We start from the raw sequence: 16,133 nt of genomic DNA on the forward strand, positions 1-16,133 counted from the left end.
ATCAGCAATATTGGAAAGTCCTCTATTTCATTAAATACCCTCTTTCTTCCCCCTTGAAGGATTGTACTCAGTTTTGCTGGGTAGGTTATTCTTGGTTGTAATCCTAGCTCTTTTGCCTTCTGTAATATCATATTACAAATTCTCTAGTCCTTTCAGGTAGTAGCTGCTAAATCTTGTGTGATCCTGACTGTGGCTCCATTATATTTGAATAGTTTCTTTATGGTTACTGAAAGTATTTTCTCTTTGACTTGGGAGTTCTGAAATTTAACTATAGTATTGAAGAGGGTTTCATTCAATTTCAGAAGTCAAGACCTTTGTCACTTTTCCCTTTACCCCTTTTCACCAAAAGGAATTTGGCTCCCATTTGTAGAAAATCCTTAAAATTTTTAGATTCCTTGTAGACTCACTTTATCTCTCTTTGAAAGCCTTAGCCTTATCTTTTAATCTTATTCAAATGCACCTCGGCCCCTAGCTCTAAAAAGAAGTTTGTCTACCCCTCCCAGAAAAACCTTAAAGTTTTGAAAACTGCCTTTATTTCCCTTTGAAAGCTCTCTTTATCTCCCTTTGAAAGCAAACTTCCCCCTTCTAGTTCCCTTCATTATCTATTCTCATTGTTTATTCAAATCCCTCAGACCTTCCAAAAGGAATTCTCACCTGGACCCTCTTTCCCAACCACCTCCCCCCTTCAACTGGCCTTTCACTGTGGCTACACCCAATCTCCCCTCCATTGTTTTACCTCCCTATGGCCCCTGGCCATTTCCCACCCTCAATCCTAGCTAGGATCCAGGAAGTCCAGGTCCCAGGAGTTCAATTCACCCCAGCTTACTAGCCACTCCCATTCAGATCTTCATAGGCCCTTCCTCCCCTCACCCCAAAACTACTTGGCCACTACTAGGTCCCTCCCACAGTCTTTCTGAATTTAAGAGCCACCTTTGCCCCCATTCTGATACTGAGAATTTCTCAAGCCCAAAGGCTGAGACTCTCATGCCCGCTAGTCCTTATGGGCGCCATTGATGTTTGGGTTCCTTGGGAGTCTGGCCTATATGCTTTATCTTTAATAAACTATTTCTCTGGCTGGAAGAAGATTTGGGTTAAATTCATTCAGGCAGACCTGGAGCCACGATCTTGGGGTACCACTGTGCATCTAGGAGCACCCCAAATCTCTACACCTCTTCAGTATTGCTAGGAGTTTTCATTTCAGTATCTCTTTCAGGTGGTGATTAGTGGATTCTTTCAATTTCTATTTTACTTTCTGGTTCTGGGATATCTGGGTAGTTTTCTTTAATTTTTTTTTTTTGAAATATGATGTCTAGGCTCTTTCTTTGATCACAGCTTTCAAGTTATACAATGATTCTTAAATTATCTCTCCTAGATCCATTTTGTAGATCAGTTGTTTTTCTGATGAAATATTTTACATTTTCTTCTATTTTTTTCATTCTTTTGACTTTAATTTTTTTTTCTTGATGCCTCATGGAGTCATTAATGTCCACTTATTCAATTCCAATTTTTAAGATATTATTTCCTTCAGTGAGCTTTTGTATCTCTTTTTTCATTTGATTGATTTTTTAAAGGTGTTTTCTTAAGTATTTCTGTGCCTCTTTTTCCTAGCTGTTAATTGTTTTTTCCTAATTTTCTTGCCTTGATCTCATTTACTTACCTAATTTTTCCTCTACCACTTCATATTTGATTTTTTGAATACTATTTCTTAGCTCATTCAGAATTTTTACTGTACTTGTGTCCAATTCACTTTTTTTGAGGCTTTGCTTGTAGCATTGCCTCCTTATAAATTTGTATCTTGATTTTCCTTGTCATCTAGTTTTTCATGATCTTTTTTATTGCTTGCTCATTTTTCCATCCTATTTCTTAACTTTGAACTTTGTATTTAAATTGGGATCTTTTCCCATCATGGAGGAATAGCACTGTCCCAAGCTTTCACACTGCTGTTTTCAAAGCTAGTTCAGGAGAATTGGAATTTTTCAGTGTTTCCAAGGTGGTGTCTTCTGGGCAGAGGTGTGGTCACTGCTCTCCTGCTGCGTCTTACACAGGAAGAGACCCTCTTCCACTGTAGCTGCAAATGCTACTGCTCCTCAGAGCCCCTTCTCCTGTGCTGTAGCAAGTGCTCTTCTCTACCTTGGAATTGCTACTTGGAAGTGGGTATGTGCAATAGTATTGCCAAACAGCACCCTGTCCTGTTTGCAGTACTTAAAGAGGGGTCCCCTGTACTCTAATGCTGAGTTGTCCAGTCTCCTTATCATCTCTGGGAAGAAGTCTTCAGAATAGGCTGCTGCTATTATTACCTTCACCTCTAAGGCAATTATATAGTTATGTAATTATATATTATATAATTCTTATATATATATCACATAAATAAATAGTTCTTTATGAATTAAAATTCTATATCAATATTTATATCTATGTAGATATCAATATTTTTGAGAAACAAAGGAATGTCTTGGAATCAGGATGAACTGGATGTAAGTCCTGGATAGTGACTGCATCATGCTATACAAAGTATTTAATAATAATAACAATAATAATAATAATAATAATGATGATGATGATGATAACTAACATTTTATGGTGCTTACTATGTGCTACTAAGTGCTTTACAAACATTTCATTTTATCCTTACAACAACCCTATGAGGGAGGTGCTATTATCTCTATTTTACAATTGACTGAGATAAAGAGAGTTGCCCAGAGTCACACAGATGCTAAGTATCTGAAGCCAAGTTTGAAGGCAGGTCTTCCTGACTCTAGGTCTAGCTCATTATGTACTCAGTGTCCCCCAACTACATTCTGAGATTTTAAATAGTAAAATGGGTTCCTGTTTGCATTGGGAGATGGGAGCTTCCTGAACAGGGGTTCTCTATATAAATGAAAGAAAGAAAAAAAAAACTGTTCCAGAAACAAGGACCAAACCAAAAAAATCTTCCACCAATTATTAGTTTTATTTTGCCATGACAAGGGTACCTGGTACACAGGTATCCAAGAAAGAAGTTTAAAAAATTTTTGAAGGTTGTTTTAAGAACTATTATTTAGGCATCACTGAAAATATTCAAGAACTAGAATTTTATCTTAAATTTATTTGGCTGATTTGGTTCCCCTAATTCATTGCTTCAGGGATCTGTGATTCCTTTTCATATAGGCATTTTTTCTACTTGGATAGTGACTAAGGCCTTTGTAGAGTGTCTTCATGAGTTGTCAAAAAAAAATCATCAGTTAATCAAGAAGTATTGATCAAGTGCCTACTATGTTGCAGGCATTGTACTAGGTATTGGAATACAGATTTTGTTGTTGTTCAGTTATTTTCAATCATGTCTAACTCTCCATGAACCCATTTGGGGGTTTCTTGGCAAATATATTGGAGTGGTTTGCCATTTCCTTCTCTAGCTCATTTTATGGATGAGGAAACTGAGGCAAACAGGTTAAGTGACTTACCAAGGGTCACACAATTACTAAGTGTCTGAGACTGGATTTGAATTTGGGTCTTCCTGAGACCAGGCCAGGCACTCTTTCCACTGGGCTACCTAGCTTCCATGGGAAAACAGACACAAAGAATGAAAAAAAAATTCTTATTCTCAAGGAGCTTTTACTCAATGAAACAGATGACAAGTTCAGTTAGAATTATATATAGACATACAATCCATACCGGAGCCATAGGAAAATATTTTCTAGCTTAATATAGGACTTCCCAGAATTTGCTCCCAAGAAACACCAAAATAAGACTTTAGCTTTACTGGATTTAATATTAGCTGTATTATTGTATATATTGCATACTTATTTTAATCCCACCATTCTTCTTCCATGCTGTCACCCTGATTTTAAATCTAAATTACCTTTCTCTGTCATTTATTCTTCCTTTCCTATTTCTTTATTCTTTTTTTTCTGTTACATTGGTTTACTCTTTTTTAGTTCTGGCTTCTTTTCTCCTCACTTTCTCATAATCTTTTCTCCCTTCATCATCATGGGACTAAGATCTAGAGGTCAAAAATCTAAGAAGTGACTTAATAATAGCTTTCAATTATATGAAAAAGCTATCATATAGACCAGGGATTCTTTTTTTGTATGTGACATGGGCCTATTTAGTAATCTGATGAAACCTATGGAACTCTTTTCAGCATGTTTTTAAAAAATACAAAATTAAATACTTATAATTATAAAGGAAACTATTTCTGTGGAAATATATTTATCAAAATATTGTTTAAAAACAAGGTCAGGGACCCTGAGTTCCAGATCCTCAATATAGGGAATATGTATGACTTGTTTATAAATACCAATAATAAAGAAATGAATTTAAGATTTAGTTTTAAAAAATCTTAAGTATTAAAATATTCATTGTGAGAGGTTCATAGAAATATTGAATTTTCTCATAGTTTTAGTCATATATTACTGATTCTTATTTTTATGTCACAGATACTGTCCTGATGTAGGTTTGAATATCATTTGATATAATTACTCTAATCATTTTTCATCTTATCATAAAATGGTGAGGAACAAATTGCTACCTATAGCTACATTACTACCAGAATGTGATAAAAATATTGACCCTTTAGAGAAACATTTTTCTTTAGGTTGAGAGATGTTTGTGACATAAAATTTCAAAAAGTATACAATAATACATGTGTTCATTAATACACATTTACAAAGGTTTGTGAGCTTCTGAATTCTTTTCAGGATACATTATCATGCTCTTCATGGCCAACCTCACCAGGTCTGAGATGGGAAAAGAGATGGTGTGACCTTCGATTAATCCCCTTACTTCATTCACGTTTCTCCCAGTACCTCCCTGGATCAGATTTGTGTAGGTGAGTGGCTCCATATTAATTTTCTATTGCCAAGAAAATATGCTTATAAACTTGTTGTCTCTGTGTGTGTGTGTATGTGTGTGTGTATAGTGAATGTGTGCATGCAAATTTTACCTAACTTCATCATTATGATAGGATATGGAAACTATTTTGAAAAATTTCTGAGCATTTTTAAAGTCAGCCTTAAATATCATGATCAATCCTTAATACAACCTAAACTCAAAAGAGATGGAGAAAGAGCTGACAACTGCACAGATCCCAGAGCATAGTTTGTTATTGTTATTGTTGTTTGTTTGCTTTTAAATAAAGACCATTTAGTACAACCCACTCATTCTACTAATGAATAAACTTAGTCCTAGGGAGATTAAATGACTTGACCAAAGTCACATAGGTAGTAAATATCAGAGGCAAGATTTGAGTACATGTCTTTACACTGTACCATACTCACTAGAGATTCTCTGGAACTACTGAGTTTTTCTGGAGGGAGGGCATTCCTTCTTAAGGGGCAGCTAGGGGGCTCAGACTACACCCAGCCTGTAGTCAGGAAGACCTGAGTTAAAATGCAGCTTCAGAGGCTTAATAGCTGTGTGATCCTGGGCAAGTCACTCAGCTGTAAAATGAAGTGAAAAGGAAATGACAAAACTACTACAGTATCCTTGTCAAGAAAACCCCAAATGGGGTCACAAAAACTTCGACAGGACTAAAACAACAAATACCTTTTTAAAAGGACTTAAGTTTGCAATAAATCTTTCAGGCTACATTTGCTTGGCTTTGACTTGATGTAGTTCAGGGGTTCAGGGGTGCTGGGCCCCCAATATCACGATACATGGGTCCTGCCTGAAAGAATTTGACCCAAGCCTTCTTTCAGCCAAAGACAAGGTTTATTAGAACATCTGTCATATCGGGCAGACTCTTAAGGAATCTGAACATTAGTAAGCTATTGACTAGATTATAAGAATCTGTCCAGTGGCTAGATTTTAAGAATCTAAGCATCTTAATGGAGACAAGATGGACCTTATATACAGAAAGACTGTGGGAGGGATCTAGGAGTGGCCAAGTAGTTTGGGGTGACTGGAGGAGGGGCCTAAGGAGATCTGGATGGGAGTTGCCAGTAAGCTGAGGTGAACAGAACTCCTGAGACCTGGACAATGGAACCTAACTAGGATTAAGTGTGGGAAATGTCAGGGGGCCATAGGGAGGGCTAGGCCAGGTAAAGGGTAATAGAATTGGGAGATTGGGTATAGTCACAATGAAAGGCCAGTTGATAGGATTATAGCCTCAGGTGAATGCCAGAGAATGCCATGTGGGAAAGTCCAGGGTTTTTCCTTTCTGGGGCCCAGATCCCATCCTCATCAAGTCTAGATTTGAACTCAGGGAGATGAGCTTTTTTGATTATAGGCCACAACTTTATCTACTGTGCTAAGTAGTTGCCCCAAGAGTTAGGGAAGTTAATGCCAATTTCATGTCTAGTTCTGCAAATATCATCTCTTTCTATTACTAACTCTACAAACATCAATGAAAATTATCTGGAAATTAATCAAATTTAGGTATCAAATCCTCTACCATCTGAATAAATAATTTGAATGTAGTGAATATTAAACTTTATAGAGTTGGATAGAATCTTATTTTTAAACTTCATTATATTATATATGAATAAATATTATACTGTGTTTAGAGGCAGCTAAGTGATACAATGAATAAAATACTGGACCTGCGGTCAGGAACACCTGAATTCAAATCTGGCTTCAAGCACTTCACTATTTGTGTGACCTTGAACAAATCACTCAACATCTATTTGCCTCAGTTTCCTCAACTGTAAAAGGGACATAATAACAACACTGACTTCCCAAGATTGTTGTGTGGATCAGATGAGATGATTATTGTAAAGCACTTAGCAGAGTGCCTGGCATATAGTAAGTGCTATGTAAATAGTAGCTATTACTTACTGTTATTACTATATTTTTGAAGTTAAGTTCATATAAATATCAGTAAGGACACATTGTTTTTATTAGAATCATGCTATTTCATCTGCATATGGCAATTTCCAGTGTAGAGAACCTCCTTGAGAAATGCTTATTTGCAACTGCTCTGCCCTCCAGTCTTACTGAGTTGCCTGGGGCACTGGAAGTTTAAGTGACTTGTCAAAGGTCACACAACTAAGGTTGTTAGAAGATGGACCTTAAATCCAGGTCTTTCTAACTTTAAGGATAGACATCGAGCTGCTACATCATACTGACTCATATGTTATATTAACATACACAGAAGCAAATCTAAGTCTGAAAATAGCACCAGAATGTTGATAACCAACTTATATGCTCCATATGTTTTCAAGAACAAATCTCCCTCCACAAGGATTAAATTAAATTCAGGAAGTTTTAACTATAATTTTACTCATAGAAAGGTATTTATCTATAAAAGTCTGGGTAAACAGATGGAGACTTTTGTTTCTACAGCTAACTCTTCATTCATATAAATGCTGGATAAAGGTGACTGAAGGATTTTAATAATGGTAAATACAAGCCTCGATAGTCCTTCAGAGTACCATGGATTCCCATCTTGACCTTCCCCCCTTTCCTCTCTCAAACCAAGAAGAGCTGAACTCTGAAAATTCATGGAGTGCATTTTGATTTGAATTATGCCAATAATGATTTAATAACCAATTCTAAAACCATAATGTTTAGTTAGTGTCTAAAGGTTGGGCTAAACTTATTAAGTAACAACATTGTGTTTCTAGATCAGTATTGTATGGCTCTACCACAAAGAGGGAGCAGAGCCTGCAAACTGTAGGCCAGTCCATTTATTAGAAAATAAGACTACAATTTTGAGTTCAATTATTGAAATTTGTTGTGAAATTCAACAGTCTTTAAGAGTAATTCTTTTTGCTGAAAAGCATGAGCAGAAATCCCTAGACATTTGAAAACAATATTTTTTAAAAAATGGGAAATAAAAAATACAAAGGCAAAATTACCCTTTCCATAACACTTTAATTATGTAGCTGTTTTCTAGCAAATATATTTCTTTTTAAGCTAAGAATCATAAAACAGTTTGAGTGTTCTCAAGAGGACAGAAAACTTTGTTAGAGTTTAATGCCCCTTTTCACTAAATAAATAGGTAATGGAGGATATTGATTTCAGAAAGAGTCCCATAAACTATAAAGAAACTAAGTAAATTATTCCTGCTTACTTCATGTCCAATAATTCTGTCTTTTTTAAATTAAATGCAAACATCTATTTTTTTTTTCTTTTGGGACATCTTCTGTGAAGAGTAAACACCAGTCTTGGAAAATTATTAGCCAGATAATACTCGACAGTATGGGAGAGTTGCAAGCCCAGTCAAAACTATCTTGAGTGTAGCATAGGAGACAGCAGTGATGAGGGAAATGACAATTATACTTTTGTTATAATTGAGGAAATTGAAACACAGGAAGGCTATATGACTTACCTACCTTTCTTACTTATGTGGTAGAAAAGGTGGTAAAAGAATTCTGGATTCTTAACTCATCTAGTCATATGAAAAAGTCATATGGACAAGAGACCACACTTAAAACAAGAAATATTTCAAATAATTCATTTAGCATATACAAAAAGATTTACCCCAAAGTGCAAAAAGTTGATTCAGAGAATGAGAAAAAATGATACAGAGGCCAATATAGGTTTCTTAAGAGTTATAAATTTACTTTGAAATTATTTATATCTAGTAACTCATATGTATATGTATTTATAAGTATATAGGTGTATTATATAATTTAATAGTCCAAAGGTTGATCTAAATGAATATTATTTTAATCAGATATTACTACCTAATAATATCAATAATTTTGCACAGATGTATTTGTTTTCATAAAAGGCTAATATTTGTAAAAATGTGCTTTCTTATACATTACATGATGTCTAGTTCTACTAAGCCAGAATTTTTTAACCTTTTATCTCATGAACCTCTATGGAAATCTGGTAATCCCTATGGACCCTTTCTCAAAATAATATTTTTAAATGCATAAAAAAATGTAGGATTACAAGGAAAACTAATTCTTTGGTAAATTATTAGTTTGTTTTTTTTTTAAGTTCATCAACTCCAGGTTAAGAACCTCTGCTCTTAGCAGAGAGGTGAGAAATGTACATATTACCATGCATCCATTAGTTCTATATTTCCATAAATTGATGAATTCAATTCTGAAGTTTGTTTTGAAATGTCTCACTCTGTTGATCATTGTTATTAAAGACAAGAAAGTTGTGTAAAGTTATTGCTTCCCAGAGCCTCTTCTGACGACACATATGTTTGCCCTGTCATATACTCAAAAGAACATTATATTAAAAAGAATTTTTGTTTGCCTCCCACTGAGGTAGAGTAGGATATCCCTGATTTATAAAAGCAAAATCAGAAAATGTATATCCAGGAGACTAGAACTAGGACTCATGTAAAAATAAGATGGACTTTGGATTTGTGTAGTCTCACATTCCAACGGCATCACTGTGCGCCCAAGTTATAAGCTATGAGTTGAACACAAAGAGGAGGAGAGTGGCAGAATGCCTAATGAAGCATTCTGTACCCACCATATGCTTTGTGGGTTTTTTTTATTTGTTTATTTTGGGAAATGAAATAATATCTAATATCCATGGATCTACAGCCACCAAAGCTTTTTCAGGATGGAAGCCAAAAAGGGTGTTTACTGAAAACTGAGAGATGTGTACAACTTTTATAGCATTTTGAACACTGAACGGCAGAAGTTTTCCATTGCTTTCTAATTGCTTGGAACTTAAATGTGGTTTGTTATGCAATCCAATATGCTGTGGCAAATGCACATAGTGGAACAGAGAGGCATGAAAGGCTTGGATGGTTTCCATTCATTTCAGTGTCTTTCACTTCTGTTGTGCCTAGCTTATGTCCAAACAATGCAAAAGCACAATGTAAAATGGAATAATTAAAGCTGTGGGGAGTAACTTGGAATTCTACAGCATTTTCATAAGCAATTTAGGAGAGGATCATTTCATTTTCTTAAACAAAAACATAATCAATGAAAGCCCATAAGGAGTACTTAGATACTGCTCATTTCATTCTAAGGAAAACTTTGGTCATTACTGAAAATGGTAAAGTTTGCATAGGGGTTAGAATATAGATTTTTGTACCATGAAGGGACCTAATACGTCACCCTATCTAACCCCTTCTTTTTACAGTTGGGCAAGTTGAGGCCCAGAAAGGTTAAGCAATTTATCCAAGGTCAAGTAGTAAATAGAAGAACTACATCCTTCTCTGTAAAAGGAGAAGGTTGGAGGAGATGATCTCCAAGGACACTTTCCAGATCTAAATCTAGTACTTCTGTGATTCTATTAGATTAGTATAGTTGAGTCTCTCTCCATAATAATTATATCAGTAACCTACTCCCCTGGGTATCTGATGATACTACAAAACAACAAGTGGTTTGAAAAGTAGACAAAATAATGGCATATCCTCTCTGTGTAAATTTGCATGGCCAATTCTGCATTGATTAGAGTTATCTAAATTTCTTGAGACTTCTGCCATGAAAATAATTAACCCTTCTCTCCCCAGTGGTGCCAAATATTTCTTTTTCCTTCAAGAACAGTTTTTACTATCTTGAAATTGTGTGTTGCCTAGATTCACCTTTACTGTTCCATTTTCAAACTTAGGCATTTATAAGATTCAGAATGTATGCGTCACATTGGTAGGAAGAAAATATTTTCAACAAGTCTTATCTTATCTTTGAGATGAGTATTTAGATAAATAGGATTATTTTCTGATCTGATCTCTCATGATATATCTACAGGCAGAATGCTTTTCAAGTAATTGCTGTGGATGGGGTGTGCAGTGGAATAATTCAGTGTCTCTCTGCTGAAGACTGCATTGATTGGCTACAAGCAATAGCAACAAATATTTCAAACCTCACAAAGCACAATGTAAGTGTGAACCTAAATGATTCAAAGGATTCCCAATGATACTGAATGAGAGCTATTGTAAAATTCTCTTGGGTTTCAGCCTAGACATAACTGTGCATAAAACTTGCTTGGAGCTCCCACAGAGAAGCCAAGCTGTTTAACTTATTGAAAGTTATAATTTTACTATAAGCTATCTTAGCTGCCTTTATCAGGTTTAGAACAAAGTACTGTCTCCACAAGGTACCAACACATAGCCAACAAGAGTGCATGACAAATGTTGGTTATGCTCAATATATCTACTGTTGTACTTACTGTGCTTATTAAATACAATTAAGTATATGCTTTGTCAATTCAAGTACAATCATATCTTGGAGATATTGCAGTTTTGGTTCCAGACCACTGCAATAAAGTGAATATCACAATAAAGCAAGTCACACAATTTTTTTTAGTTTCTCAGAGTGCATAAAAATTATGTTTTTACTATACTGTAGATATTATATTATGCCTATTAAACAATGTATATACTTTAATTAAAAACACATTATTGCTAAAATTGCTAACCACTATCTCAGCCTTCAGCAAGTTGTAATCGTTTTGCTGGTGGAGGGTCTTTCCTCGGTGTTAATGGCTGTTGATTAACCAGTGTGGTAGTTGCTGAAGGTTGGGGTATCTGTGGCAATTTCTTAAAATAAGACAACAATTAAGTTTGCCGCATTGATTAACTCTTCCTTTTGTGAAAGACTTCTCTGTAGCATGTGATGCTGCTTGTTAGCATTTTACACACGTTAGAACTTTCAAAATTAGAGTCAGTCTTCTCAAACTCTGCCACTGCTTTATCAACTAAGTTTATATAATATCCTTCAATATTGTGGCCAGAGGAGAAGGAGAAAGATGATGGAATAGCTGGTTTTTGAAGCAATCATAACACATATAACATTTATCACTTAAATTCACCCTCTTATATAAATGCAGTTTGTGGCACCCCAAAATAATTACAATAGTAATATCAAAGTCACTGATCACACATCACCATAAGTGGTATAATAATAATGAAATACTAAAAAATAGAGACATCATTTTGCCTACATACAAAAGTCCAAATAGTCAAAGGTATGGTTTTTCTAGTAGCAATGTAAGGCCATGAAAGTTGGACTAAAAGTAAAGCTGAGTGCCACAAAATGGATTATTTTGAATTGTGGTGCTGAAGAATTTTGAGAGTCCTTTGGACAGCAAAGAGGTCAACTCAGTCAATATTTAAAGAAATTAATTCAGACTACTCATTGGAAGATCAAATACTAAAGCTGATGCTTAAATGTTTTGGCCGCATAAGGAAAAGACAGGACTCATTGGAAAAGACCCTGATGTTGAGAAGGATTAAAGGCAAAAGGAAAAGGGAATGGTAGAGGATGAGATGGATAGATAGTATCATAGAAGCATCAAAAGTGGGCTTGGACATACTTCAAGAGATGGTGAAGGATAGAAGGGCCTGTTGTGCTACAGTCCATGAGTCCGTACAGACTCATAAAAAGTCAGACACAACTGAATGACTGAACAACAACAAAATGAAAAAGTTTGAAATATTATAAGAATTACCAAAATGTGACACAGAGACAAGATATGAGCACACACTATTGGAAAAATGGCACCAACAGACTTGCTGCAGGCAGAGTTGCCACAAACCTTCAGTTAAAAAAAAAGGAAGTATTTGCAAAGTGTAAGAATGTGAAGTACAACAAAATGAGGTATGCCTAGAGTAAAGAATTTCAAGGTGATATTAGAAAGTTTATTAGTTTTATGTGCTATAGGATGTGGTCTAGAAATATCTGAAAGGTTAGAGAAAAAGGAATCAGAAGGGGAGGCATTCATAGCTGGAATTCTGAAGAGATACTGAAGTTCTGTGTTGCTACCATTATAAAAAACATGATAGAGGTGCACCATCAGAGGTTAGGGCCAAGTATAATAAATCCTCTCAAGTTGTTCTCCTACTTTTTTCTTTTATTTAAATAGTATTTTATTTTTTTCTAAATTACACATCAAGAAAATTTTTATCATTCATTTTTACAAGATTTTGAGTTTCAAATTTTTGTCCCTTCCTCTTTACCATTCCCTCTTCCAAAAGAAGGTAGGGAATTTGATATAGGTTATGCATGTATTATCATGTAAAACATATTTCCATATTAGTCAGTTGTGAAATAAGAAACAGATCAAAAGGGAAAAAAATGAAGAATAATAAAGTGAAAAAATATTATTCAATTTGCATTCAAAATCTATTAGTTCTTTATCTGATTATGGATAGCATTTTTCTTCATGTGTCCTTTGTACTTGTCTTGGATCATTGTATTGCTAAGGAGAGTCAAGTTATTCATAGTTGATCATCACACAGTTTTGCTGTTACTATGTACAATGTTTTCCTGGTTTGCTCATTTCACTTTGCATCAGTTCATTCAAGTCTGTCCAGGATTTTTTTCTGAAATCTTCCTGTCCATCATTTCTTATTGCACAATAGTATTCTATTACATTCATATACCTGGTTCAGCCAGTCCTCAATTGATGGGCCTCTCCTCAGTTTCCAGTATTTTGCAGTACAGAATGATCTGCTATAAATATTTTTGCACATGTAGGCCCTTTCTCCTTTTTAATGATTTCTTTGGGATACAGACTTAGTAGTGGTGTTGCTGGATGAAAAGGTATGCACAGTTTGGTTGCCTTTAGACATAGTTCAACTTGCTCTCCAGAATGGTTGGATCAGTTCAAAACTCTACCAATAGTGCCTTTGTTTCCCAAATTTCCCACATCATCTTCAACATTTATCATTTTCCTTTTTTTGTCCTATTAGACAATCTGATATGTGTGAGGTGGTACCTGAGAGTTGTTTTAATTTGCATTTTTCTAATCAAAAGTGATTTAGAACATTTCTTCATATGCCTACAGATAACTTTGATTTCTTCATCTGAAAACTAACAGTTCATATCCTTTGACCATTTGTCAATTGGGAAATGGCTTGTATTCTTAAAATTTTTACTCAGTTTTCTATATACTTGAGAAATGAGGTCATTATCCATAATACTTGCTGTAAGATTGTTTCCCTGCTTTCTGCTTTCCTTCTAGTATTGGTTGATTTGTTTTTGTTTATACAAAAGCTTTTTATTTTCATGTAATCAAAATTATCTATTTTACATTTCATATTATGCTCTCTTTCTTGTTTGGTCATGAATTCTTCTCTTCCTCATAGATCTGACAGGCAGACTATTCCTTATTTTTCTAATTTGCTTATGGTGTCACTCTTTATGTCTAAATCATGCACCCCTTTTTACCTTATCTTGGTACAGTGTGAGATGTTAGTTTATACCTAGTTTGTGTCCTATTGTTTTCCACTTTTCCAGCAGTTTTTGCCAAATGGTGAGTTCTTACGTGAAAGACTGAGGTTTTTGGTTTTATCAAACAAAGGATTACTGTAACCATTGACTACTATGTCTTGTGTAACTAATCTATTCCACTGATCCACCACTCTTCTTTCTTAGCCAGTACCAGGTAGTTTTGATGATTATCATTTTATAATATGGTTTGAGATCTGGTATTGCTATGCCACCTTCCTTCATATTTTTTTTATTAATTCCCTTGATATTCTTGACCTTTTGTTCTTCCAGATGAATTTTGTTGTTATTTTTTCAAGTTCTATCAAATGATTTTATTTATTTATTTATCATTAAATATTTAATATAATATCCCCTAAATGATATATGATATATAAAAATATAATACAATATGCTATCCCTTAAGTAAATAAATATTTATTTATAACAAATGTTTATTAAATATACTCTTTATTATTAAATACTATCAAATAATAGTTTGGTATGACACTGAATAAATTAATTTAGGCAGAAATATCATTTTTATTATATTGGCTCAGCCTACTTGTGACCAATTGATATTTTTCAGTTGTTTAGATCTGACTTTATTTGTGTGAAAAGTGTTTTGTGCTTGGGTTCATATAATTCCTAGGTTTGTCTTGGTAGGTAAACTCCTAAGTATTTCATATGGTTTACAGTTATTTTAAATGGAAATTCTATTTCTATCTCTTCCTGCTGGGCTTTGTTGGTCATATAAAGAAATGCTGATGATTTATGTGGGTTTATTTTATACCCTGCAACTTTGCTAAGTTGTTAATTATTTCAAATATTTTTCTTGTTGATTCTCTAGGGTTCTCTAAGTATATCATCATATCATCTGCAAAGAGGGATAGTTTTGTTTCCTTGTTGCCTATTCTAATTCCTTCAGTTTCTTTTTCTTCTCTTATTGGTATAGCTAATATTTCTAGTACTATATTGAATAAAAGTGGTGACAATAGACACCCTTGCTTCACTTCTGATCTTATTAACAAGGCTTCTAGCTTATTCCATTTCATAGAATGCTTGCTGATGGTTTTAGATGGATATTGCTTATCATTTTAAGGATGACTCCATTTATTCCTATGTTCTCTAGTGTTTTTAATAAGAATGGGTTCTGTATTTTGTCAAAAGCTTTTTTTTAGCATCTATTAATATAATAATAAGATTTCTGTTGGTTTTGTTATTGATATGGTCAATTATGTTGATAGTTTTCCTAATATTGAACCAACTCTGCATTCCTGTTATAAATCTCACCTGGTCATAGTATGTAATACTTGTGACACATTGCTGTAGTTGCCTTGCTAGTATTTTGTTCAAAAATTTTGCATCAATATTCATTAAGAAAATTAGTCTGTAATTTTCTTTCTCTGTTTTAACTCTTCCTAGTTTAAGTATCAAATCTGTATTTGTGTCATAAAAGGAGTTTGGTAGGAATTCTTCTTCACCTATTTTTCCAAATGATTTATATAGTATTTGAATTAATTTTTCTTTAAGTATCTGGTAGAATTCACTTGTGAACCCTCTCCCTGGGGATTTTTCCTTAGGGAGTTCATTAAGGGCTTGTTCAATTTATTTTTTTTTAAGATGAGATTATTTAGGCATTCTATTTTTTGATCTGTTAAACTGGGTAATTTTTAATAAATTCTTCAAAAGTTTTCATAAATATTTATTCATTGATTTAGCTCAGATTGTCAAATTTATTGCCATGTATTTGTACAAAATATTTCTTAATGATTGCTTTAATGTCTTCTTCATTGGTGATGATTTTACCTTTTTCATTTTTGATACTGGATATTTGTATTTCTTCTTTCTTTTTTTCAGTCAAATTAACCAATGGCTTGTCTATCTTTTTGGCTTCTTCATAAAACCAGCTCCTAGATTTATTAGCTCAATAGTGGTTTTATTTTTTGCTTGTTTGTTTTTACTTTCAATCTTATTAATCTCACCTTTGATTTTCAGATTTCCAATTTGGTGCTCAATTGGGGATTTTTAATTTCTTTTTCTTTTCTTTTCTTTTCTTTTCTTTTCTTTTCTTTTCTTTTCTTT

General features: G+C 34.1%; 1 protein-coding gene across 1 annotated transcript in view; it reads left to right on the forward strand.

Annotated features, from left to right (window-relative positions):
* The window catches only part of LOC114053986 (gamma-1-syntrophin-like), a 489,285-nt gene that overhangs the window by 154,148 nt on the left and 319,004 nt on the right, over positions 1 to 16,133 (forward strand). The window contains exons 9-10 of the mRNA XM_027877092.1: positions 4,677 to 4,807; positions 10,587 to 10,716. Of these exons, the coding sequence (XP_027732893.1) occupies positions 4,677 to 4,807; positions 10,587 to 10,716 (261 nt within the window). The remainder of the gene's footprint in view (positions 1 to 4,676; positions 4,808 to 10,586; positions 10,717 to 16,133) is intronic.

The sequence above is a fragment of the Vombatus ursinus genome, unplaced genomic scaffold (genome assembly GCF_900497805.2).
Source record: "Vombatus ursinus unplaced genomic scaffold, bare-nosed wombat genome assembly UNPS02014812.1, whole genome shotgun sequence".
Lineage (NCBI taxonomy): Eukaryota > Metazoa > Chordata > Mammalia > Diprotodontia > Vombatidae > Vombatus > Vombatus ursinus.